At 39.6% G+C, this 25285-nt stretch overlaps 1 protein-coding gene across 3 annotated transcripts in view; it reads right to left on the bottom strand.

Moving 5' to 3' along the window:
* The window catches only part of BCL7A (BAF chromatin remodeling complex subunit BCL7A), a 32456-nt gene that overhangs the window by 3568 nt on the left and 3603 nt on the right, over window positions 1-25285 (bottom strand). The window contains exons 1-6 of one of the 3 annotated variants that reach the window (XM_075012680.1): window positions 17130-17155; window positions 15280-15361; window positions 14268-14288; window positions 10092-10188; window positions 5643-5810; window positions 1032-1153 (exon numbers count right to left, since the gene is read on the bottom strand). In XM_075012680.1, the coding sequence (XP_074868781.1) occupies window positions 1032-1153; window positions 5643-5810; window positions 10092-10188; window positions 14268-14288; window positions 15280-15361; window positions 17130-17140 (501 nt within the window). In that variant the 5' untranslated portion in view covers window positions 17141-17155. Of the gene's footprint in view, window positions 1-1031; window positions 1154-5642; window positions 5811-10091; window positions 10189-14267; window positions 14289-15279; window positions 15362-17129; window positions 17156-25285 lie in introns of those variants that run through there. The other 2 variants (XM_075012678.1, XM_075012679.1) reach the window with 2 other exon arrangements.

The following is a 25285-nucleotide window of genomic DNA, read 5'->3' as shown; positions in this document are numbered from 1 at the left end:
ACGTTACTTGGGGGACACAAAATATCTTAGGATGTGAATGATATAACTAAACAAACACATTTCCTGAAATCACCTCTCTAAGCATCACTTTTCTTGGTCTTGTTGTTAACCTACTCACAAAGGGCAAAATTCTGATTCCAGGCATGAAGGATCCCCCGCCCCCTGAAGCTACCCCTTCTAGTAGCAGTGTATGAGGTGTAGAATGGGCACACTCTGGGGATGTTAAAGATTAACCGGTTAACTAAAGGGATGACACTTACTGGTTATGATTAACAGGTATGGGTTAGAGCAGTGTCATTGGTGTCATGGCCAGGGACACTCCAGCTGAGCCGGAACAGGGGTGCTCACGCTCCAGCCAGTCCTCCCCAGCTGGCCCAACCCATTTCATTGAACCAGTTAAATGCTAGGTTAACTAACTAAACAGGATTTTACATCCCTAGTACACTCAGATGTGAAACAGCCACCAAGTCTCAGGCAGGACTTGTGCAGATTTAGGTGGGAAAATTCACAATCCAGAGCCCCCTTCCCAGCCCTGGATCTCAAGGACAAACATGCATGAAGTCAGTAATTTATCCCACTGAGTTTATTAAACTTTTTTCAAACTCTACTATTCTACTTCTTACAGAAAATATATTTATTTCCAAATGAAAATTAAAGAGATACCATCCACTAGTCTGTGTCCAAAATGTAAGTAAATAAAAATATCCTTATTTGAATTGTAACTTTTTTTTACACCTCACAATTGGGCTGATGGAGCTGAGCCCAAAAATGAAACCCATCAGTCTTGTTACTGTTAAAAGTGAACGAAATTGAAACAGTAGTCCAAATGAATGGAGAAAAAAGATATTTTAAAATCTTTAATAGTCCAAGGTGATCTTTAGTAACACAGTTAAGGAAATAAATGACAATGTGGCTGGTCTCCTGATTATTTTTTAACTTTTTTTTTTTTTTTTTTTTTAAAAAAAAGCTCATATTTAATATGGAAAATATATTTGTAAAAATGTAGCTCTTTTGTATTTAATTGAAATTACCTGAGAATTTTTAGATGCCTCTGTAGTTATATCATTTTCTCCAGGGGACTGAATTTCTGCTTTCTCTGAGCTATTCATGGAATTTTCCATTGAAGATTGTGAATTCTGTTCATCAGAGGTGTCTGAAAGAATAAACACAAAGAATCAATTTTCAATAAAACCTTTTGCTCTCTAATTCTATATAAGCAGCTATGATTTCATACAGATTAGACCACTGGAACTGTCAGGGTGGACTGAACCCATTACATTCAGCAATCAAACTGCAGGCTTCTGCCACTTGTATTAAATTAAATAATTCTTTCTACCTGTTAATTGTGAAGTATACAGTTGTTTGGATTCGCCAATAGGGGTGATCATGACCCACATTTGTTTTCCACAAAAATTTCAAAGTACTTGACAGCCAATAAAAGTTTGAAAATAACCAGATGAAAATATGGAAATTATTACAGCCAGTAGTGAAATACAGCTACCTATGGGATGGAAGGTTAGAGACAGGAAGTGAAAGAATAAAATATCCAAAAAAACTTTGATGGGAGGACATGATAGGTAGATGGGCAGCTGACACTTAAACCTATTCCTACAAAAGTGGCATGAAATCATTTTAACACAGTTGCTAGGAATCTAGCTTCATAAATAAGGTTCTGATTTTCAAGTCTATTGGATGCTTGCGAGAATCTACTCCAGGGCTACGTATACACTACAACAATCTGTCAACAGAAGTTACTGCCTGTAGAGATCTTCTGACAAAACTTCTTTCGACAGATGACGTCTACACACAAAACTAGATCATAAATCGATCTGCTGCATCAACAGAGCATGGCCAGACTCCCTAGCTCTCTCTCAACAGAACAACCAACCAGAAGCTTAGCAAACAGGGCTTCCAGTTGACTGGGCAGCCCTGTCTGTCAACAGAGGGCCCCCTGAGCATCTACACAGCTTTTTTGTCAATAGAAACTGTCAGCAATAATGCTATTCCTCATCATGAAGAGGCAGAACACTCTCAGAAAAATTCCTGCTTTTTGCAACAAAACTCTCTAGTATAGCTGTAGCCTAGGTGTTTCAACTTTGTAACGGTTCCTTTTTGGTTCCAGTTTTCATTGCTACTATAATAAGCAGCTTTTGAATAGATTCCTGCACACTCTAAATCCATCCCTTCAATATTCTCATTCTTTTTTCAAAATTCTCAAATCTCCCTAGAAAAATAGAGTTAAATTTAAAAGTTCTTTACTGGCTACTCAACACCCACTGAAACTTTGCACATATACTAAAAGGCTTGCCTTCTCCAGAAAATCTGTTACTGCATGTGATCTGAAGGTTAAATTTCTGAAAGTGACTCAGATATAAAATGTTTGTTTTGTGGGTCTTCCCTCTAATTTGCCATAGAATTGTGTGGCTATAAGAAAACTGGTAATTTTTCTGCGCTTTCAGATTAAAAGCACTTCTAATCAAGGGCCTTATTTCCTTATACCTTCTACAGTACAATCTGCTGATACTGTTAAACTACAGTTCAGTTCTTTCTATTTGACAAGACCTAGCTGGGTTTTAACCCTACGTGCATCTGCACATAAGCAAGCTTATTGTGGTCTAAGCTGATTTTACAAAGCAGATGTGATCAACATTTGGTCCGTCCCATTCATGCATGTGAAGACTAGCTACGGTTTAAGTGCTTGATCCAGTATTCTTTGCTCTTCCCAAAGTCCCTTTGGCTTCACTGTGAATTCTGAGTTCACAGAGCCAGGTATACATAATGGTCCTTATATATTTATAAATGAAAGATGCTGTCCTGAGGAGTCTATGTGACAATAATATTGTGAAAGAAATGCAGAACTGAGACCAAAATCTTTTTGACACAGGTGACGTGTGGAGAAGTCATCACTGCATTTCTGAAAGTACTTTTTTATGAATGTAACAACAGTCTTCCAATCTCAAATAAGTCAACATGGACAATGCCAATTTTCCCTATACACTGCCTCAACAATGCTCTTCCACTTTGACCTTCAGGGGCTGTCACTGCAGGAAATACAATTTGTACATGCACTTCAACCCTTTGCCTATACTGATACTGTTGATAAAAAAAGATCAATTAGTGATAGTTATGGTGGCTTCTATAATGTGGACACTTGTCAGTGATGAAATTAGCAAAGATCCAAACATATTTCAGCAGTGGAATACCCTAAGAACCATTACGTCAGTAGGCTTTTGATTGCTATAGACTTTCGCTGGAGTCAAACTGGTGATTGTTAGACAAAAGGATCTATGTCCCGTTACTTGTCCACAGTCATTCAGACCTGCTAATAACTAGTGTACAAAGGAAAACACTAAAGTATTAGTTTATTATAAAAATTTTGATTTTCAGCACTTAGGGGCCAATTCTTCCCATAAGTTGCCCCAAAGCTTTCAGATTTGTCACACAATATGTACAGCAGAACAGATCTGAGTCCTTAAGTTGTTATCTGCTATTTAAATTCAACTTAGCTGTGTTACAATTAAACCTATTTGATCAAACATCTTTTTCCAGTGGATGAGGAGTTATCTGGCTTTAGAGTCACTAAATAAAGACAGTATTCAACCAGCAAAAAGGCCTGATTAGCATGCATTTTGCCCTAGCATCTCCCTCTCATTTCACAGTAATAGGCCCTGGAACCACACCAAGGGAAGATTTTCCTTGAACCTAAATTTAGTTGTGGGAGCATGTACGTTATGTAAGCAGCTGAATTCAGCCATGAGCTAGTTAACAGCAAGTTTACCATCTGGCATGAAATCAGTGAGCATGGTCAGTTGGGAATACTAATTTATAAATTTTGGCTTTCCTGTGTCTACTTTGGTAGTGATTTAGCTATTAAGTTGCCCTGCAGCTAACAGTTACATTTTAATCATTGAAAGTAGTTGTATAATGTAAATGGTACTAATATTACTGAGATAACTAATCTAAATTTAAAATGGATTTTGGATCTACTGAGTTAAGAAATAAATCAATCGGAAAAGATGTGCCATGAACAATTTAAATGGTTTGTTATGGCAGTAAATTTGCAACCAGATTATTAAAATATACACTTAACCACATTCTTTGTTATAATAGGGAGGAGAAAATGGTTTCTATCAAAATATCACAACATAAAACTTTGCATAAATACACAGCACCAAATACAGTGCACCAAAGAAATATAGTATTAAGAAAGTGACATTCAGAACCTTTTTGGAGGTGTGGTTTTTTGGTGGTTTTTTTGCACAGCAAATAAAATATATTATGTATTTGTCAGAAAACTGAGCATGCAAATTCAAAGTTGGCTTTAACAGAAATGTAGTAAAGTAAATTAAAAAAGTAAAGTTAAAATAAAAATTTACACATAAAAGTTACAAAATATTAGTGCTCGTTACTTCCATGTTCATTTATGGCCCAATCATGCTAGGTGAAACACATCCTCACCTCCAACTAGCTGAGCACATGGCAGGTTCAAGGCTTTGGTAACTGTCCTAATACTGACCTACAAACAAGTTTTTTAAGACTGGGGGGTCTACGCCTTTTTTTACTTCCTTGTATGGATTAAAAAGACCAAAATGTAGTTGTTTTTAACACTTTGTTTCCTCCCTCACTCGTTTGTTTTTTACTTTAAGAACATCTGGAATGTTAAGTCTGACTTTCCCTGCTTTCACTGGCACATCAGCCAGCAATGTAGTGAGTATACTGTGATTTTTCAAGAAACCCAAGGATTCTGCATACTGAAGGAACTTCCTCCTTTAAAATATTAATTTTCAGTTACATTAGATAAGTTTTATAAAATACAAGTTTTCAAAAGTACCAAAAAATCTCTCTCTTTGCAAATCAAATTTCACCAGTTCAGATCTTGTAATGTAACCATTTTGCTGGTTTAGACCATTTAGACCTGCATTTCTAAGGCATAAAACTAGATAGAAAAGTATCTTCTACTCTCTATTTTGCAGCCACAAGGCATCTATATGCAGTAAAAATTTCAGAACTGGGACAGCAACTTAGTCGTTGGAAGAAATTCAATTTTGTTATTTATTTTAAACCTGTTCTTGTGCCCTGTGAAGTCAGCAGGAGTTTTAAGTACATAAATAAAGCACTTTATATATAAAAGAACTTTGTTCTGATTCATGCATCATTACTACAGTGAAGTTTAGAAGACTTAAGCCAACTAGACATGATTATTGAGAAGTTAAATAGCTAATAACATGGACTGCTACAATTCATTGTTTTTGATTGTGAGTGGTTTTGAAAGCTGTACTTGTTTTACTGAGCTGAATGAACTGATGGTTGTGATCTGTATTGCATACCAGTTATTCTTTTCCACTTTTATTATTTGAGTTTCTTTCCTACCAAGTATCAGAGAGGTCCCGTGGCACCTTATAGACTAACATATATTCTGGAGCATAAGCCTTCATGGGCAAAGACCCGCTTTGTCAGACGTCAGATGCATCTGACGAAGCGGGTCTTTGCCCACGAAAGCTTATGCTCCAAAATCTCTGTTAATCTATAAGGTGCCACAGGGCTTCTTGTTGTTTCTTACCAAGAATGCAGAACTGAGTGTTCAGTTAAACTAAACCTTCTTATTTAAAAAGCTGCAGGCACAAGACATCTATATTTATTACCTTCTGAACAAAGTTGCTCCTTTGCATCTGCTTGGGTTTCATCAGACTTTACTTCAATGCCATCTGCTTGTGTTGTTGAGTTCTGCTCAGGTGCTGGACTTGAGTTACTACTGTTCTCCTGTTTTATTGGAGAAGCATCAGCTATTGAACTCTGGTTGCTATTGTCATCTGCAAAAAAATTTACCTTGATGAAAAGTGAATGAAACAGAAGATTTTCTCTCTCCTTGAAGACATATATTTTTATACATCATTGCATAGTTAATATTGGACATTATCCTCCAGACTCTGCCTTCCCAAGAATCCTAGTGACTTCCGAGGAAATTCTGGGTGAGGTGAGGACTGTTCAGGTTCACAGATAAGTAGGACTGCTTACACTAAAGCTACATCTACACTATGAAACAAAGTCAAATTCATTAAAGTTGACTTTGTAACACTGGGCTTCATAAAGCTGAAGTTCAGTTTCCGCACCTCCCCACAAAGGCAACTTAGAGAATGCCCCCCTTAAGTTGTCAAAGTTCGAATACTGCAGCAATGAATTGTAGGAACCTATCCCACAGTTCACGCAGCCCCATAGCATTCTGACTTTTTTTTCTGGTGCATTAGGGGAAAAAGATACCCCAGAAGTGGTTGTGGGTGTGTGACGTCATCTTCCCAAACTGCACTACCTTCATTCCCCTCCCGTTGAAAACAAATGGCTATTTTTCAGAAGTCTCTTTCCCCGATGACAGAAATTGTTTGAGTCATCAGCATTACAGACCTCTTAACCAAACGCTTCTTGAGAGCATGCAGATGATTAAACCATGTCAACAGGTTGCTCAACTAGTTTTCCCACTACAGGTGTGGAAACTCAACTACTACTTTATAAAACCAGTGAAGGAACACCAAATGGTGGAAGAATCTGAATCCATGTGAGTAGGGAAAGGCTTAATATTATTCACAAAAGTAGTAAGGAATCCCAAGAGAAAGAAAGTCAAACAGGTGGTGGGGTTCAGAAGCTGAAGCACCCTTTGCAAATGTGCTCTAGGAGCACCAACTGACTGTGCCATGACAACAGGTCACCCAACTAGTTCTCCCAGTGAAAGAAAACCTTTCATTTTAAAGCAGCCTGTCAGGGAATTGTCAATCCCACATACTACAATGTTGCTTATGATAAAAGTTGATTAAAACCAGATCACATGCAGAGAAGTAGAGATGGAATCACAAGGTGAAGCACCCAAATGAGCAGCAGGAGCACCCAGTTGACTGTACCAGGTACCCATGATGCCCAAGTGGAACAAACTGGTTCCATGTGACTAGGAAAAGAGCTGTGGGAGCATCCTCTGACTGTGCCATGTCAACAGGTTGCTCAAATAATCCCAGAGGAAAGAAAAATAGTGACTTTTAAAAATAACCTTAGGGAGCACCCAGCTGACTGTGCCATGCACCCATGATGCCTATGCAGCTTGGGAAAGACTTTGTATAATTCCCAAGCAAAGTAGAAAAGAAGGAAAAGTAGGGTATCCCAAGGGAAAGAAAAACAGTGACTTTGAAAAATAAGGGAGCACCCAGTTGACTTTGCCATGTGAACAGGTCGCTCAACTATTTTTCTCCCAGTGAAAATACAGCAAGCAGGCCACTGCAGAGACTGTCTCGGCCCTGAGTCACATGCTTTGGGAAAGGAGAGTACTGGACCAGGGCCCAGGGGCCAGTCTCCCAACAAAACTCAGCTGGCAGGGCTCTGCTGAGGGACCAGTTGACACAGTGAAGTCAGTGGGTTTCTTTGATGGGGGAGCCAGCCCAGAAAATAGGTGCTACCACAGGGGCCTAGCAGGGCTGGCCAGCCCCTGAAAATATTTGCTGGGGGGGGGGGCAGCCTGCCCCCCAGTGCTTGGTGAGCCCCTGAGAAATGTGAAGCACAGAAGCCTTCACCCCATACAGGCCAAGACATGCCACTGTCTGGAAGCATGGTCCACACTGCACAGCTACCATGTGGTGGGGAGGGGGCTAGCCCACCAGCCGCATGGCACCTGTGGGAGAGGAGAGAGGGTGCCCCATAAAAATGTGAAGTGCAGAAAAAAGGTTTCTCAGCCCCTCCGGCTAAATCTTGTGCAAGGAAGCGGCCTTCACTCCGCACGGGGCAGGACATACTGCTGTCTGGTCCTCACAGCCATGCTGCCATGTGATGTAGTACGTTGGGGGCTAGCCTGCCAGCCAAATGAGATCCTGGATCTCCTGAAGGCTCCATACTGAGGCTCTCTTTTATGGCTAGATGTGATTACCACACTGATCATAAAGAAATGTATTCAAATTGCTGGGGCTCCTGTTTCCTACCTCCTGCACAGCTGGAGCGCAGGGGAGGTAAAAGTGGACAAAACATACACATTTTGGGCATTACAGGATTCTTCTGGAGGCCAATAAAATCAATTTAAAGAAATCCTGTTTCCACACTAGCATTAATTTGACCTTTTAAATTCGAACTTGGCATTATGCTGCATCGCATGGTCGATGTAAGAATGTCGACCTTAGTGCTCCGTAAATTCGAGCTAATGGTATTTGCAGAAGACGGTCACACTGTAAAATTGAGCTAACTGCCTTAAAATTCACTTTATGCTGCAGTGTAGACATAGTGTTAAGTCCTCTTTGCGCAATTGATAGTCTGTTGCACATAGTGCAGCCTAACTTTAGTATGTATTTTCTTCAAATATGACGACCAAGGGCTCCAACCAGTAGCAGCAATGAAATTCTTGGATTTATATTATATACATCGCTTATGAAAAGCCAGAGTTCTGTATTGTGAACAAAAGATAATGACTGAAGAGCAATCTAATTTTACCAATTCATCTACCAAGACCCAGATGGACTGTTAATACTTACTATGCAGATTTACATATTCCTTCATGCCTCTCCCTCTACTCAAAAGAACAGGTGGGCTTTCCAGAGCACCCTGAAGGTCTACAAACCTGGATCATGTCAAGCCAAAGAGAGAATTAAATCCTAATATTAAGAGCCTCTCAGTCGGAATGCCCTGTTTGCACACAATTCTGGGGAAACCAGGGGATGCCTGCTTGAGTGCTTCAAGTAATATCTGTGCAGGGCAAGAAGCACTCCCAGACTACATTATAGGTTCAAATCAAGAGATGGATTGCAACCAGAGAATGACAGCCAACCAGTACAGCTCTTGGAGCACTGATGTAACGTAATTCCTATAAAACAATCTGTTAATCAAGCACGCAACATGCCTCAGTAACAGCTAAATTATTTCAGGGACATTCTGGTATACGCCCACAGAGAACACTTATTTTTAATATTTGTATTGATGTGGGACCTAAAGGCTCAAACTGAGATCAGGTCCTAACTGGGATAGTTACCATACCAAATGTGGAAAAATCCCCGCCTCAAAGAGTATACATCTAAATAGACAAGTAGTACTATCCCTATTTCACAAATGAGGAATGGACAGTGATTAAATGACTTGTCCAAGAGAAAGCCACACAAAAAGTCTGTGATAAAGATGCAAACTGCTAACATAATGTTGCATTTTCTACATTTTGTTAAAAAACAAACAAACTGTGGAGCGTCCACATTCCCGAAGCGTTCTGTCCACAGTAAATCGACAGAATGTGGCACTTTTGCTGACAGCATTCTGCTGCTCCCCCATGAGGCAGAGCACCTCTGTTGACAGAAATTCAGTCTGGACGTTCCAGAGGGCCTTCTGTTGACAGAAAGCCAGTCTGGACATTTCAGGGGATCTTCCGTCAACAGACAGGACTTCTGTCTGCTGTGCCTCCCGTTGGCCGTTTTGTCGAGAGAGAAGCCAGGCAGTCCAGCTGCTCTCTGTCAACAGAATGGATCATTTTTTGATCCACTTTTCAGTCTGGCTGCGATCTGTCAACAAAAATTTTGTCGGAAGGTATCTTCGGACAGTAACTCCCATCGACAGACCACTCTAATGTAGACATAGTCTAAATGAAGAAAAGGGTATTTCTTTAGGTAGTTACATGTGCACTTCAAGGACAGACACTGTGAAGACATTTGCAGATAGTCTGAGTTACCAAATACATGCAGAAGAATTCACTAGCTTTACGATGCCAAAACAAGCAGTGTCTGGAAGCTGCACGAGGCTACTACTTCACTTAGATAAGTGAATCATCATCTTAGATTCCAGGATGAACTTTGTTTTGACCTTTTCATGTTTTATTTCAGTATCTTTGCTCCCCTCACAGGAGACATAGTGATTTCCTTTCATATACTGCCTGAGTGAAACCTGCATTTTTATGCCAAAAACATTAATGGACATATACCATACAATGATCTGGTACCATGCTTTTTTTTTTTTTATTCTCACTTGACCAAATTTTGTTCTCATGTACACAGACACAATGCCTGTTAACTCCGAACGGAATTTTGTCCATAGGTCACTTCCTTTATAATAGCACATGGAGTAGCTTGGGTTAGCCCTTTTCCACTCACCATGCATGTCCATCATCCCTGGAGAAGAGCTATTTTCTGGAGTGGTCACTTCAGAGCCACATTTTTCATCTTTGCCTTTCTTCTTATTTTTATTTTTCTGAAAAACAAAAAACACATCCCAAAAATTAAAGTTGCCAACTGACAGCCAAGAAACCAACATCCATATGTTAGAGTAAAACCCCACTTTCAGCTCACAGTACATGAGTCCTGTAAGCATATTATGCTTATAACTTTCAAGTGGGAAATAAGGACAAGTCAAGAATTATCAAGAACACTTATATGGCAGTCATCATAAAAATCTCTGAGAAACACCTATACACTTTATTCTTTGTGACCCATGGAGACAAAAAACCTACTATCCAAAATTTTGCTTATGTTTAGTATTCATAAATGTTATTATTTGTATAATGTAAAAGTTAGAAGACCTAACCACATGAGGACACCTTCACTTTTCACCTTCAAATAAAACCACCACCTCGTGAGGTAGCTCATTATTATCCCCTCCATTTTGCAGTTGGAGAAGTTGAGGCAGAACACACCAATGACTCATCCAAGGTAAAATGAAGGATCTGCGTAAGAATCAAAATTAGAACTGGGAAACTGATCAGTGCCAGCTCTGTGGGCAGACCAAAATACCAAACCTCGCTCTTTATTATGGAAACTGTACCATACCTTACTGTAGTGCTATAATCAAAAGCACAGGCCTTAGCAGTTTTGCACCTTTCCCAAGCGCAGTCTTTCTACTTTGTAGCCAAATGCCCGCCTGTATGTTATGCCTGGGAGCACCTGTCTCTAGAGACAGGAGTAGAAGTTTACTAACGTGAAGTATCTGAACACATTTTTCTCCCCCTGGATGTTTGCCAGAGCTCTGCTGGCCTTAAGAACACAATAAAAAACTCATTTTATTTTCAGCCTAGCATCTGTTTGGCCTAGAGCTAAGACTATGGAGTACTCCTCTATCACGGCTGGTGTATTGGGAGGCTTGAAGGTATGTAATTCACCAACAGGACGCTTCTATAGATGTGTAATTTAATTTATTATGTACCTTTAGCATGGTTTTTGGGTGCATTAAAATATTTTTATTGCTGTGTTTTTTCCAATTCCCAAGAGCTATAACGGCAACTAGAAAAAACAGACAAGTTCAAGAGAATTGCTGCCAAGATCTAGAAGCCAAAAGCAGGGACATCATCATTAGTCAGATTAAGGCCTGGATTTGCAAGTTATTTACATTATTTCTGGTGGCCAATCTGGAGCCTGGAGTAAATCAATTCCCTGTTTTGTACCTCAGTATCCTATTCTAGAAAATAGGGGTAACAGTGCCCTATCTCACAGCGAAGTGACTAACATTTTTGGTAAAGCACCGTAAGATCGCTAGATGAAAGAATGGCATACTGCAAGTGCTATGGATTTTAAGGAGTCTGAAGCGGTTCTGGAGAGAGAATGGAGTAGAGGTAACTGTCTCCTAGGAGGGCTGTATTAGGAAGTGACAGCTGGTTCCAGCTTATCAGCTACTCACCTAGGCTGCAACTTCTTCACTTTTTGCATGTATTTTAGAATGCGTGTATGATGGTAATGGTGGGGCACTGAGAATTTTCACATGGAAAGCATGACTGCCTGCCTTCCTGACTCCATCCCACTGACCCAGGCTATTGAAACTTCTCCCTTCTATGTACAGAATGAGGTTTCTGCACTGAATCTAAAAGGTAGAGCAGGAGGAATTATGAAAGAAAGCAATCCCACCAGCAGCAAACCAATCCCACATGCACCCGACACCTCCACTCCATGACCTATGTAATAAAAGTGGCTACAAGAATTAAAGCAACAAAGGACACATTTGCATCCATCATGTAGAAAATCCATGTCTTGAAAGGGATGTAGCATTTTCAATTAGGAGATGATGTAATTGGTCTCCTAGGAGAAAGTGCCAGCTGCACTGCTCTTGAAACACCTAGTTCCTGATTAGAAAAGTATGAAAAGCCTCCCTCCAGAGAGGGAGAAGCTCAGTAGCCAACCCATTAGGGTCAAGCAACATTCTCCAGTGAGGTAGAGAAACAAGGCAACAACTAAGCATACTGTAAGGCTGCAGAAAGAATTTAACAACAAAGATACTGGGGCACTTTATCCTTGAAATAAGGGCTTTTTTAAAAAATTAAAATATACATAATAAATACAAACACTCACAGACATACTTCAGAAAGCTATCAACAAACCTAATAGCTCTGGATCGAGCAAGCCACTTTCCAGAATGTGTCTTTTTAGAGGAAGCGGTAAGGTGAGGTAGCAGCTGTGTGAACATCCCCTAAACCTTCTCACTAAAGCTATGGTGGGGGCCTAGGAACACAATGTGCACAGATGGGGCTGGGACACTAACTATGACCCCTAAAATGGTGTACAACATCCGTAGGAGTGAGGGAGCACTGTAGGGCATGTTAGTAAGACCTTCCTACCATTCTAATGAGCACCTGAAGAGTGTCTTAATCTGCTTCTGTGCATGTAGGCCAAGGGCAGGTAGATGATAACCCTGGTGTCTAAGTAAAAAAAAAAGCCCAGATTTTGACCGTCCTCCTTCAGGTTGTCTCATAAACAACAGCTATTTTCTGTTCAGGGATCCTCATATGCGCAAGGCAGACACCCTTTAGTATTAAAAATGCCTGCAAACAGCACATGAATGTTAGCATGACCTAATTTCACACAGCATCTGTCAGTTGTGTTTTAGGCTCAAAACCAAGGGTTATTTGCCCAATACGCTAAATTATGGTCCAAACACTGTAACTGACTCTGTGAACAGACTCTGACAAACAGAGCCTCATTGACTAAGGAAGATCTGCCTATGCAAAGCTGGTAAGTTAACACAGAAAGTCCCTATGAACTCAGTTCTAATGTACTATGAAACACATTTAAAAAAAAAGTCAAGGGTTCTGTTGGATGCAGGTAAGACTGCCTGGAAAAACTCTGGAAAATGTAAACCCGTCTCAAATATATTATAAAAAGCATACATCATTATAACAGCTATCATTTTCTCTGCGTAACAAGTAATCTAATTAGTGCCAACACTCATCAATTAAGTAAAAAGTTTCTACGCAGAACATTTCTGTGAAAAAATAGGCATCCGAACTGATGAAAGTTTATTTCACACACAAGCTGTTCAGCTTTAAAGAAAATTTTAAATACAAGAGCCGCTAGAAATTTTTGCAGCATGTGAGCTACTGAAGTCTTTAGCACAACTTTTTAAATGGCAATTGCATTTACACAGACATCCAAGTCAGGCACATTAGTTTAAATATTGTAACCAATCAACAGCTGAGGGAAGGCACTGTGCAAGTGCATGAGAGAATGTAGCCCGGCAATGGATGCAGCTTATATCATCTACATCTTGTAAGTGGCCAAAGCTGCGAAGGGGAAAGTTACAAAGGCCCTGCCACAGACTGCACGGAAGGTCAAAATCAGGGGGCTAGACTATTAGATCTGTCATGAGATAGTCAGTAGCTGTTTGCACTTCTTGCCATCCACAGGCAACAGAGATTCTTTAAAGAAACTGTCCAAACGGAGGTTCTTGAACTGAAAATGGTAGATTGGTGGATTGGACACATCTTTAAAACAGGACAGACATGGCATGTCTTGCACCTTAAGGAGCTGACTCTGCAAGGCAAACGAAGTCATGGAAAAAGACTAGTTCAGTTTAACATAATCCCAATCAGTGGACACAGTTAGGCCTGGAAGCTGGGTTTTGAGCAGCATGAATCCAGGCTTCAGTCTTCTTAATAGCCACTATTTTGGACATTACTATTATTAGACCAGTAGTTTTCAAACTTTTTCATTTGCAGACCCCTAAAAAATTTCTAGTGGAGGTGCTGACCCCTTTGAAAAATCTCAGTCCGAGTCCTCTTGGGGATCCTCTGACAACATAGTGAAAACCACTATTTTGACAGTCAGTGGTCCATTGGGATCTGCAACAATAGGCTGAATACTACAATATTAAACTGTTTGATCCATCAAACTGGGACTTATTTCTCTCTCTCTCTCTCTCTCTCTCTCTCTCTAGTGGGCAGGTTACCAGAAGATCCAAGCTATACTTCCCCGCTTCTGTCACTGACTTACTGTAGAACCTTGGGTAAATCATAATTTCTCTGCACAAATTTATCCACCTGTAAAATGGGAGTAATAATGCATACTTACCTTTTTAAAGAACTTTGAGATCTATGGATGAAAAGATAAGTGCTATTAATTTTTATTTTCATTATATATGCTGTTTTATGCCATGTGTGACTATCATAGCAAAAAAAAACCAGCGAATTCACAATGCACTGCACAGTAAAAACTTCAATATGCTGCAGGTGCAATGCTTATTTATCAGGAGAAAATTATTATATTAGCAGGGAACATTCTACATTGCTTGGTATGAACATCTTAACCAATACAATATCTCACATTTTCATACTATTTTTACACCAAAGAATTCTAAAATACTTTTATCAACAACACATACACAGAGGAATCAAAAAGATGCAAATAAAGGTGTCTCTTAAGAGATGTAGCAACTGTTTCACTATACACAGCAAAGATATGGTACACAAAATGTGCAGTCATCTGCACAATTTACTTTCCTCTAATGGTTGTAGAAGTCTTTCAGAAAGAAAATGTTTGTTTTGAAAATAGGAAAATATTATGAAATTGGAATGTGGGGATGTAGAATCTATAATTATTTTTAAAACTGACACATTTTCAGATTAACAGCTTCCCTTTAAAAGACATATACTAGACCCAGGATTCTCAAACTAGGACATCACAACCCCTCACAGGGTCACAAGCTGTCAGCCTCCACCCCAAACCTGGCTTTGTATCGAGCATTAATATGGGTGTTAAATAGACAAAAAAGTGTTTTGAATTTATAAGGGAAGGGATCACACTCAGAGGCTTGCTGTGTGAAAGGGGTCACCACTGCAAAAATTTAAGAACCACTGTATTAGAGTAAGACAAGGGAAGAAAGGGCCACCCTACTGATTTGCCAACATTACTTTTTGCAGCAACCTTGGTTTCCCTGGACGTCTTCTATTCGAGTACCTAGGCCCACCATAATCTTAACTTTGAGATTTGAGGAGACACAGTATGTCCTTTATCACTTTGACTAAATACTGGCTTACAATTCCAAAGCTTCCAAGATAGCTACAGGATGTCTAGAAATACTTACATCATCAACTTTGGGCTCTGTTACTGGTACCCATTTGTAAATTCTGAGGGATGTGTCACCAACTGTCACCCATTTCTTCTCCCTGTAAAATTACAATTCGGAAGAAGTTAAAGTTAAAAGCTTCATATTCACAAAATGACTTACTATTCTGCCATAAATTTAAATGGGTGATCATACAGTTAAGATGATCTCTGTCGGCATCTTTAGTACAATTACCTGCGTTCTTTTAAAAAAAACAAAAACAAACCCAAATTATAGCCTGAAAATAATTCCACAATTACAAAAGCAGTTACTAGCTTAGATGAGTAACTGTAGTAGCAGTAATTAGACCTGAGTAAGAGATATTGTTAAGCAGAATTCTAGCCCACCAAAAATACAACTACAATGTTTTCAAGTTTTATTTAACTCTGAATACAGCAGACGTTTTCAGACACGTGGCATTTTGGTTTCTGTATAGTTAAATTTAGTGATACCTGAAATCTAGGTGCTGTCTGATAATTGGAATTTTACTTCTGAAGAGAAATTTTCTGGCAGCAATTTTATAATTCACTCAACATGCATATCTAATATTTTTGAAATTAAGGCTGGCCTGTTGGTAGCAGTGTGTGCTGCCATACAAAAGGCTAGAATCTGATTCCAGAACACTGGCTCCCTGGACCAGGAGGGGTTCAGAATACTGTGGAACCTAGCCCACCATACTCTACGAAGACCCCCGACAGCCAGACAGCCATGAAGTGTCACTGATGAGTTGCAAAAGGAAACTGTTGGGAGTTTGTCACTCAAACCTGAGGCTGTGAACGCACACAGAACGGGGAGATGGCAAGGATTCCAAGAACTAAAAAACTGGGAGTCTGACTCCCTGGAAACAATCACTACACAAGAACACTAAAGGAAGGTCCACTATGTCAGAAAAATTTCATCTCGTCTCTGGTAATCAGTTTTCAGGTCACAGATCTTCACTGATGGTTCGCAGATTCAAAATAAAATTCTGCAAACAGCTCAATTAAAAACCTACCAAAACCACACTAATGTTATTGAGCAGCAACAGAAATTAATTTGGCAAGATTTCAAAACATTTATGGCCTCGGAGGATTTTTTGTTGTTTTTCCTTTTAGAAATCCCACAATACTACCACTGGATTCCAAATCTATTATTTAATACATTATAAGATACATGTTAGCAGAATGGGAAAAGCTTTGTCACTCCTGTTACCATGAATGCACATCTGCTTCAAGGTTTTAGGAAAGGCTTACAGAATCAGCAGCAGTCACATTCTATAAGTGCCATCATTATCCTCCCATCTTTTTCCCTTTTGTCTACAGACAACGTCAACCTTGTTCTTCATTAGCTTAAGAGATACTCTTTCCTGCTTAGAAAAGGAAATATTTATGGCGTTTCACTAAGAAATTTTGTCTTTTCCTACATTCACATTTGTTTGAAATTTGTATTTGAAAACAACATTCCGATTAAATGGCTTCCTGCTTCAGTTCTTAGATCATAATTTTGTAAATGTGGCTTAGCGCCACCCATTCATTCACACCAGATGGCCAAAGCATGTCAGAAACTAATTTAACTAGAACTCAGTTTGAACTCTGTTCCTAAACATGATAAAAATGGCAGTGGAGATAAGACTGTGCAAATGCTAAGGAGAAGAAAAACTGTAAAGAGATTATTATGATATGGAGTTTGCTTGTTTTAAAGATATAAAACAATCCAAACTCATCTCTAGTTAAGAAAGCCTTTGAAGTTATGGAAACAAGAATGAATTGTTAATCTCAAGATTTTTTTAATCTTCTCCATCAAAATATTACTTAGAGATGCTGCACTGGAAAACCGAAAGTTCAAGGTACCTGGTTAGCATCTCAAAGCAGCCTCAAATCAGCATCTTCATTGGATAGACTGTAGAACACAGGAGGAAACCTATATTAGTAACTTTTTCTTTCTAATATAAAAATTAGCCCCATTTCAATTCCACTAAGATTCCTAAACAGTATTTTAATCCTTGATAATTAATGGAAAGGATTTTCTTCTGATTTAAATGAACTGTAATGAACAGAAACACAACATGGAATAATAATTTTTGATGGAAGACCAAAGCCCCAATTCTGCAAACATTTATGCATATGAGCAATAACTGTAAACTTAATGGGATCACACCCATGAACTTCACTTTACAAATCTGCTTGAAATATGGGGATTTTATAAAGCACAAGTATTAAGAAGAAGAGAGATGACAAGCTTTTTTTTTTTAAACAAACTCTTAATTAAGCTACCATTATAAACTTGGTAACAAATAAATTTTACATGTTGCGAATACTGACAGATATCTTCCAAAGTCTAACGAACAGGCAGGAGAATTCAGCTTTATAATTTATAAGCACAAATACAAATGATACAAGTACTTCCTACAATATTTTTATCCACAATATTTATTATATTCCCATTTCAAAAAACTCCAAATTCTATTCTGATGGCCTCTATGTTACTCACTTTGCAGAGAAAAATCACTCTGATCTGCCAATTAAAGCATTTCTTTTAGTAAACTAGAATTAAAATAAAACACTCATCTGTGTTTCCAAGAGCACCCACAATGTCCTAGATGCTGTATGAATTATGAACTGTAGCACAGCCTCATAGTTGACTGAACCTGGAACCAGAAGCAAGAAGCTTCTGAATTGTAACTGCTCAGCTGTCAATTCTCTGTCTCAGTTTTCCCATACTCAGCTTGAAAGTTAGTTTGTTAAAAGAAAAGAATACTTATTTTCAATTGCTTCTCAGCCATCCTTGACAATATTTGTGGCTTGACAATCAGACCATTGAAGGGCATCACATTTTTGTCTAAATTATTTTCTTTAATTTGCTTTAGGGCAGCAACGGTCCTTTAAGGTTTGCACAATATTTTGAAAACTGCAACAGATACTCAAGCATTTAAAATAAATGCTAGTGTTTAATTCTTATGTCTCTATGTTTACACTTCCACTTATGTCACTCGGGGTCTAAATATTGTATGCCCCTGAGCGACATAAGTTACGCTAGCCCATAAGTAGTGGGCACAGCGCTTTGTTCCAATAGTTCTCCCACCAACACAGCTAACACGTTTTTTTGGGGGTGGGGGAGGGGGCATAGTAGTTTAATTATGCCCATGCGATCTCTCTCATCTGTTGGCAAAGAGAAACTACATAAGAGATCTTACAATGGCATAGCTGCAATGCTGGCTGCTGTAAGCTCTTTAACGTAGACATAAGCTTGGACACACTAACTTAAGTTACATAATCACTCAAGGTTTACTTTTAAAGAGCCAAGACTTTTTATGCAAAAATTACATACATAAACCCCAAAGCCCTCAAAGAAAACTCAGCATCAAATTGCATATATAAATGCAATACATTAGTGGGTGAAACAGAGCTCCATGTATGAAACTTCAAGGTTTTTGTATGCATATGGAATACCAGAAATAAAAATGTTTAACAGAAAAGAACTGAAAGCCTTTGCTGCAGATACAGCAATGCCATTTAAACAGAGGCTTTCAAAGAGATCAGACTTGAAGAAATCTACTACTTGCATAGTTTCTTACCATGTCTGTTATTTACTAAAGCAATGTGTATTTAAACAAGGATAGCTCCCGCATACCCCATCTTCTCTTGATGGTCACGAAGTGATGTCATAATGCTGAATTTATCACATCACACTCACTTGCATTGCAACAGAGTTTGGTGAAAATCACAGAATTATGACTTCCCTGTGGGATCAAGCAGAAGGAGAAAGGGGGGAAATGGGAAAGAAAATGCCATTATTAGAAAGAAAATGTGCTCTCAAATGCACAAAAACAAAATTGAAAAAATGAAAATATTTTTTCAACTCTAGGCTCTCCCGTCAGAGCTGGGAAGGTGACTTTGTAGATATCTGAACAGTGACTAGCAAAAAGGCCTTTAAACCCCATTGTAATACTAAAAATACCCACTAAAATAGCATTGGACTGAATGGCGGGGAGGGACGGGACTGACCAAGTATGTCCTTTGGTTCAAACTCTTCTTCATCAAACTGTTTTTCTGTATCAAAGTCCCTATGTCAATTACATACCTAAGGATCCATTTTTATGCATTCTACTGTTTTCCCAAGTTGAAGAGAGAAACCTTTTTGACTGCACTAATCTGAATGGTGTGTTTATACACACACACACCTCTGACTGAAATCGGTGGGCCATGCATATCAGAGAGAAGAATCTGACTCAAGTGGAATATATAATGAGACACAAACACAACCTAATTCAGCCACATTAAAGGGGCCCTATAAACCATTACATAATCTCAAACAGATGGCTTGGTTACACTAGAGAAAGTACTAACACCTCTTTAACTACACCAGTACCAGCAATGTTGGAAACACTAGCTTGGATATAACACTTGACAGTATTTTACCATCATGCTCTGTGAAAGTTTATGTGATATAATGTCAAATGCTGTCAACAGATGCATTGTTATGCTAGGGCATCCAACATTCCCATTGTTAGTGGAACTGAAATAATGTTAGCAACAGAGGGAAAACATTGGCAAAATATTAACCTATTAACCCACTGATTCTACACCAGGCCTGTATTAGTCTGATGTCCCTGACTTGATCAATACTAGAGTCAGCTTTGTACTAACATTTTAATTTTGATCTGTATGGAAGAACATCTATTTTCACTGTCTGAACCCTGAATTTTCAGTTTCAACTTGAAACAAACCCCCAAATTAGATGCAAAACTCAGTCAAAACAACTGATACTCACCAATCTTTGCAGTCAAGATACAGATTACGTACAAATTTGATACAAAAAAACCCCACAAGGCCCAAGTTCTACAAACCGACCAAGTTTCCTCTGAAGCGATGTCACCTTTGAAGAGCCAGAACTTAGTCTAAGGTTTGTAAGAACCTTAATAAACCAAATGAACTTAACATGCTTGAGGTTTCATTTCACACATCTCTAGCACAAGGTTTCCTAATGGCGCCACATGAAGAAATCCCACACATCAGTAATTTTCAGCAAGGAAGTGGAAAGGACAAAACCCAAGGAAATCTGCTTTAAGGAAGAAGTACCATCAATAAAACCTGTAATGTATCTTTGCAACCTCAGAAAGATAAACAGCATATGTATTTTGTGCAGTCCAAGGAGAGAGAGTGAATAAAGATGCTTCAGTGGTAATACCTAAAGTACCAATCTACAGTTAACCACAGCGCACCTGGTAGAGAGCACCCTGATCTTTCAAACTCCTCCTCTACAAATGAATTACTTTGCTACTTAGCTCTCACACACATCATTAACATTTCCTAGTCTGTGTTCCTTTGGAAGCTTCTACTGTGGAGTCAGTCTTTTCCATAATAAATATTGAGCACTTCTATAATACCACCACCTCTATTATATAGTGCTTTATATCTGTAGCTCTCAAAGCCTTTTACAAATGAGGTCAGTATTATCATCCTCATTCTGCAAACAGAGAAACAAAGGCACAGATAGAAGACTATTATGATGATGATTTTCATCCGCAGCTCTCTAAATGCTTTACAAGAAGAGGTAAAGTATCATCATCCGGGTATTACTGCTTAGTAAAATTAAGAAAGAGAGGCTAAATGACCTATGCAAAGTCACACAGCAACTCAGTGGCATCCAGTGCTCTATCATGTAGACCAGGAGACTGATCCAGTCTCTTGTTGCCTCTATATTCTTGGTGTGTTTGTGGGAGTTGAGTTATTAACTATTAACATCCTATATATTTGTGAATGATCTTTCTGCCTCACTCTAAGCCACATATCCTTGCCCCACAGGAGTTAACTTACCCTCTAGCTGGGGGGTGTTCAACCCACCCCACACCCATGCCCACGCCCAACCCCTGCTCCACCCCACATGCCATCCCCTTTCCATGAGCCACCACAACTTCTGCAGACACCTCTTTCTAGTTCACTCCTTTCACCAACCTCCTGCCTCCTCCCCCCACTCTGCAAATCATGCCCTGTTCCAGCTCGTCATCCTCCCTCTGAGTGTCCTGAAAGGGAGAAACAGCTGTTAGCATCAGATGGAAGGCACAGGGAGGGGGAATTGGTCACTGGATCTGCCAGAAGGCAAGTGGCACTGAGAGGTGTGCTTGGCTACAGGTGGGTGCTGAGCACCTGCTAATTTTTTCATGTGGGTTCTCCAGATCTTGATCTCCCACTTACGTCTTCTCTCTAAAAATCCTGTGATATGCATCAGGCAAATACCTCTAATAAACATTTTTCTCTCACTGAAATACTCAGACAGGGGTGTCCAACACATGGCCCATGGGCCACAATCTGGCCAGCAGAGCTGGCAGTGGTGCCATTTTTATAAGGTGGCCACGCAGCTAAATGCGGCTCTCAGGGCTGGACACAGCTCAGCACAGCTCTGCTCTTGGGGCTCCAGCAACTCACGGGGGGTGGGGTGTAGGGCTCCTGGTTGTGGAAGGCGGGGGGGTGGGTTTAAATCTGGGGGCAACTTGGAGCTGTGGGGGGGGTTAAACCTGGGGACAGCAGTTTGGGGCTGTGAGGGGTTAAGTCTGGGGCTTGGGAGTTTGGGCCTATTTTGTGTTCAGCCCCCAGAACATGTAAAAACTTGCCATGTGGCCCCTGATGAAAAAAGGTTGGACACCCCTGCTCTAAGGTTTACTTCTGTCAAGTAAAAATTAAACAAACAAAAACATTTTACTGAAATATGACAAAATCTCCCATGTTTTTGACAAAAAACTCTTGTAATTGTATAAAATGTTTTAAATAAGCCTACCCAGAATCTAATGGTGCTTCTCAAGCGTTGAAAGCTATGCATGATAAGGAGCTAGGGAGACAAGATAGGTGCCTCTTAAATCCATTAAGATAAATTAGATTGTGGGCACTTTTTGAATAGGCTGATTATAAAATTATAAATATTTTGGCTAAAATAGGGCTCAATCCTTGTAGCACCAGGAATGGTCACAATTTTGTCATATGTTGAAAAGCTGCATGCAAAAACACACATTTATACACCTGAGGATCTTCTAGACCCCTTGATATAGTGCTCTAAAACAATCCAATTGAGTAAACTGCACTAATCTCAAAGATCAAAATCATACACAGTGAACAACTTAATTTTTTCTTACTATACTATTTATATAAGATAGTCTCAGAAGGGTAGCCACATTAGTCTGTAGCTTCACAAATAACTCCTGTAGCACCTTAAAGACTAAAAAAATTATTAGGAAATGAGCTTTCATGGGTTATCTGAAGAAGTGGGTATTACCCACAAAAGTTTCAACTTTCAAGCCATGGGACTGGTTTTTCAAATTCTTCAGCTTAATCTTAAAGGCTTACAAGAAGTCAAATGCAGCATCATTAGTGCCTTAGCCACTCATCACAGCATTAATGTAATCTGTTTACAGGAAACTCATACTGCAATTAACACAGAAGGATTGTATAGTATTAATGGCTTTAACATCACTTCTACACCCAGAGGTCAAATATGGCCATTCAACATACATGTGCGTGGACGTATCTGATGCTGCTGCACTTTTGTCCTCCAGTTTTTACAACGTGATCCAGATTGGTGGCTTTAGCATTGTCAACATATTTAAGCCACTGAATCCACTAGGACTAGCAGGTCTTCACAACACTTGATCATCCAGCAATATTATCTGGAGATTTTAAAAGTCACCATTCTGACTGGGGTTATACTGATTCCAATGATGACAGTGAATGGTTCATGGACAGAGTAACTGAAAATGACTTAATACAGATTCATGATGAAAAACAACACACCACATCTTTCAGTTAGCTCAGCCATTCACAACCAATGAGCTGATAGTATTGGATAACATCCCTTGTAGCCAATACAGACCATCACTTAGCCATATAGGGCTTGCTCCAGCTACCCGCAGTTCAAAGCTCAACTAAGTTTTGGTAGAATTTCTGCAAGGTATACCGGGAAAAGTTCTATGATGGACTGGAACTTAGTGCAGTTACCATTCCACTGCACTGAGTGCCAGCTGATGAAGCCTGATGTCGATTCCAAGATTCCAGTTATAAAGCTGCATGCTCAGCTATGCCACAGGGCTGTCATCCAATATACACTCACGCCCTGAGTGCCGAATGTCATGACTTGTACAGGAAATTCAAATTATCTGGCAACCCCAACATCACTGACCCCCTAACTGAGTCACTGGAGATTGCCAGGCTTACTTGGTGGAAAAAATCTATGGAGAAATGTGACTTCATTTATTCCAGTCAGAAGTGCTGGAACGTGATTGGATAGGTGACTGCTGCTCAAGGACCTCCATATCAAAATCACCCACTGGTTAAGCCCAGTGAGGCTGCAAGCCATTTTCTGTGGGTACCAAAGCTACCACTGCAGAAGTGATTCAAATGCAAGTATATAACAAATACTCCTATTTTGGCAACAGAATGTGAGTAAGAGTCAATTAGTGACATTTATAGCTCCAAACCGCATAAGACACTTAACTCCAAATCAGGCATAGAAGTAGGCTGTGATAACATCTTGCTGGAATTCCTCAAACATCTTGGACCAAACACATCACAGTGGCTTACTTAGTTCTACATACAGCTCATTAATGAGAAGAAGTTATCACACATCTGGCATGAAGCAAGGTTTACTGCCATTTTTAATTCAGACAAGGACTCCCACAACACATCTAATTTCCACACCATATATTTGCTGTCTATGTGTTTCAAGGTGTTTCAGCATTTGATTTTCTAATGAACCACTCCAGATACCTTGGACGATACCTTGCAGATCAAGTAGGCAGGACTCATGAAAGGACACAGCACCTATGACCAAATCCTGGCCATAACTACATTTATTTAAATCAGTTTTCGACAAAATCTAAAGAAGGGAGGCATCTTCTTGGACCTGACTGCCACCTATGTCTCAATCTGGCACAGAGGCCTTTTGCTTAAACTCTCACTTTGCCCAATGGGAGGTCCAAGTAGTATAGCTATTCTCCAAAACAGGCAGTTTATAGTACACGAGGGCATCTGCTGTAGCTTTTGGAAGTATAAGATCAACGGTCTTCCTGAAGGTTCTGTTCTTCCACTGATATGGTTCAATAACGTACATTAAACTGCCAGCTACAATCTTGCACAAGTTAGGCTTTGTCAGTGACACCTGTTGCACCTACCAAGCTCAGTTTGGCTCCAAAACTGACAAGATTTTGAACGATGATGTGAAATTCATGGCAAACTATTGTAATCAATGATGATTACGGCCTAACTTTTCCAAGACAGTATCTAGTTATTTTATCCACATAATGCAAGCACAAGGCACAAGTTAAACATTTTTCTTCAATGGACAATCCCTGCAGCATGAGCTAAACCCAGTTTACCTCCATGTGACAGTGGCTAGGTCATTATTGTATCGCAATCACTTGAGGAAGATGGAAGCCAAAGTCAACACTTGGAACAACCTCCTTAGGAAATTGGTCTGTTCAACCAGGGTACAAGCACACAGATACTCAGAACATCAGTCCTTGCCCTCTGCTGTTCAACAGCAGAGTACTGTTCTCCTGTCTGATGTCACTCATCTCACACAGAGCTAGTCAACATAGAGCTTAATGCTATGCATATTGTTACCAGGAATTTATGGGCATCTTGGTCGCCATAGTTACCAATACTTAACATAGCATCACACAAATTTGCCATGAGTACTCCTCTGTCATGCTGGGGGTCAAGATACATGAGAACACTAACCTACTTTCCTACATGAACTCTTCAACCACACACCAGCTCACCTCTCCTAGATGCCTTTATGGTCACTTATGCCGCCAGAGGACATGACAGCAAAAACTGCTTGTCACAACAAGTGGCCAGTGATGACAGTTATGAACCACTCTCTCATCACTTATCCAACCCTCTATCCTCCAGGTTTTGATCTCCCAAGACATCCGAGGTCCTCTCTGACCCTGTTTCAAACAGGACTGGGCACCTTTACAGCCAACCTCTTTAAATGGGATTTTTTCTAGTGACCTGCA

Source organism: Carettochelys insculpta, chromosome 18 (genome assembly GCF_033958435.1).
Source record: "Carettochelys insculpta isolate YL-2023 chromosome 18, ASM3395843v1, whole genome shotgun sequence".
Taxonomy (NCBI): domain Eukaryota; kingdom Metazoa; phylum Chordata; order Testudines; family Carettochelyidae; genus Carettochelys; species Carettochelys insculpta.
Note: the sequence above shows the minus strand (reverse complement) of the source record. Positions and strands in the feature narration are given on the sequence as shown.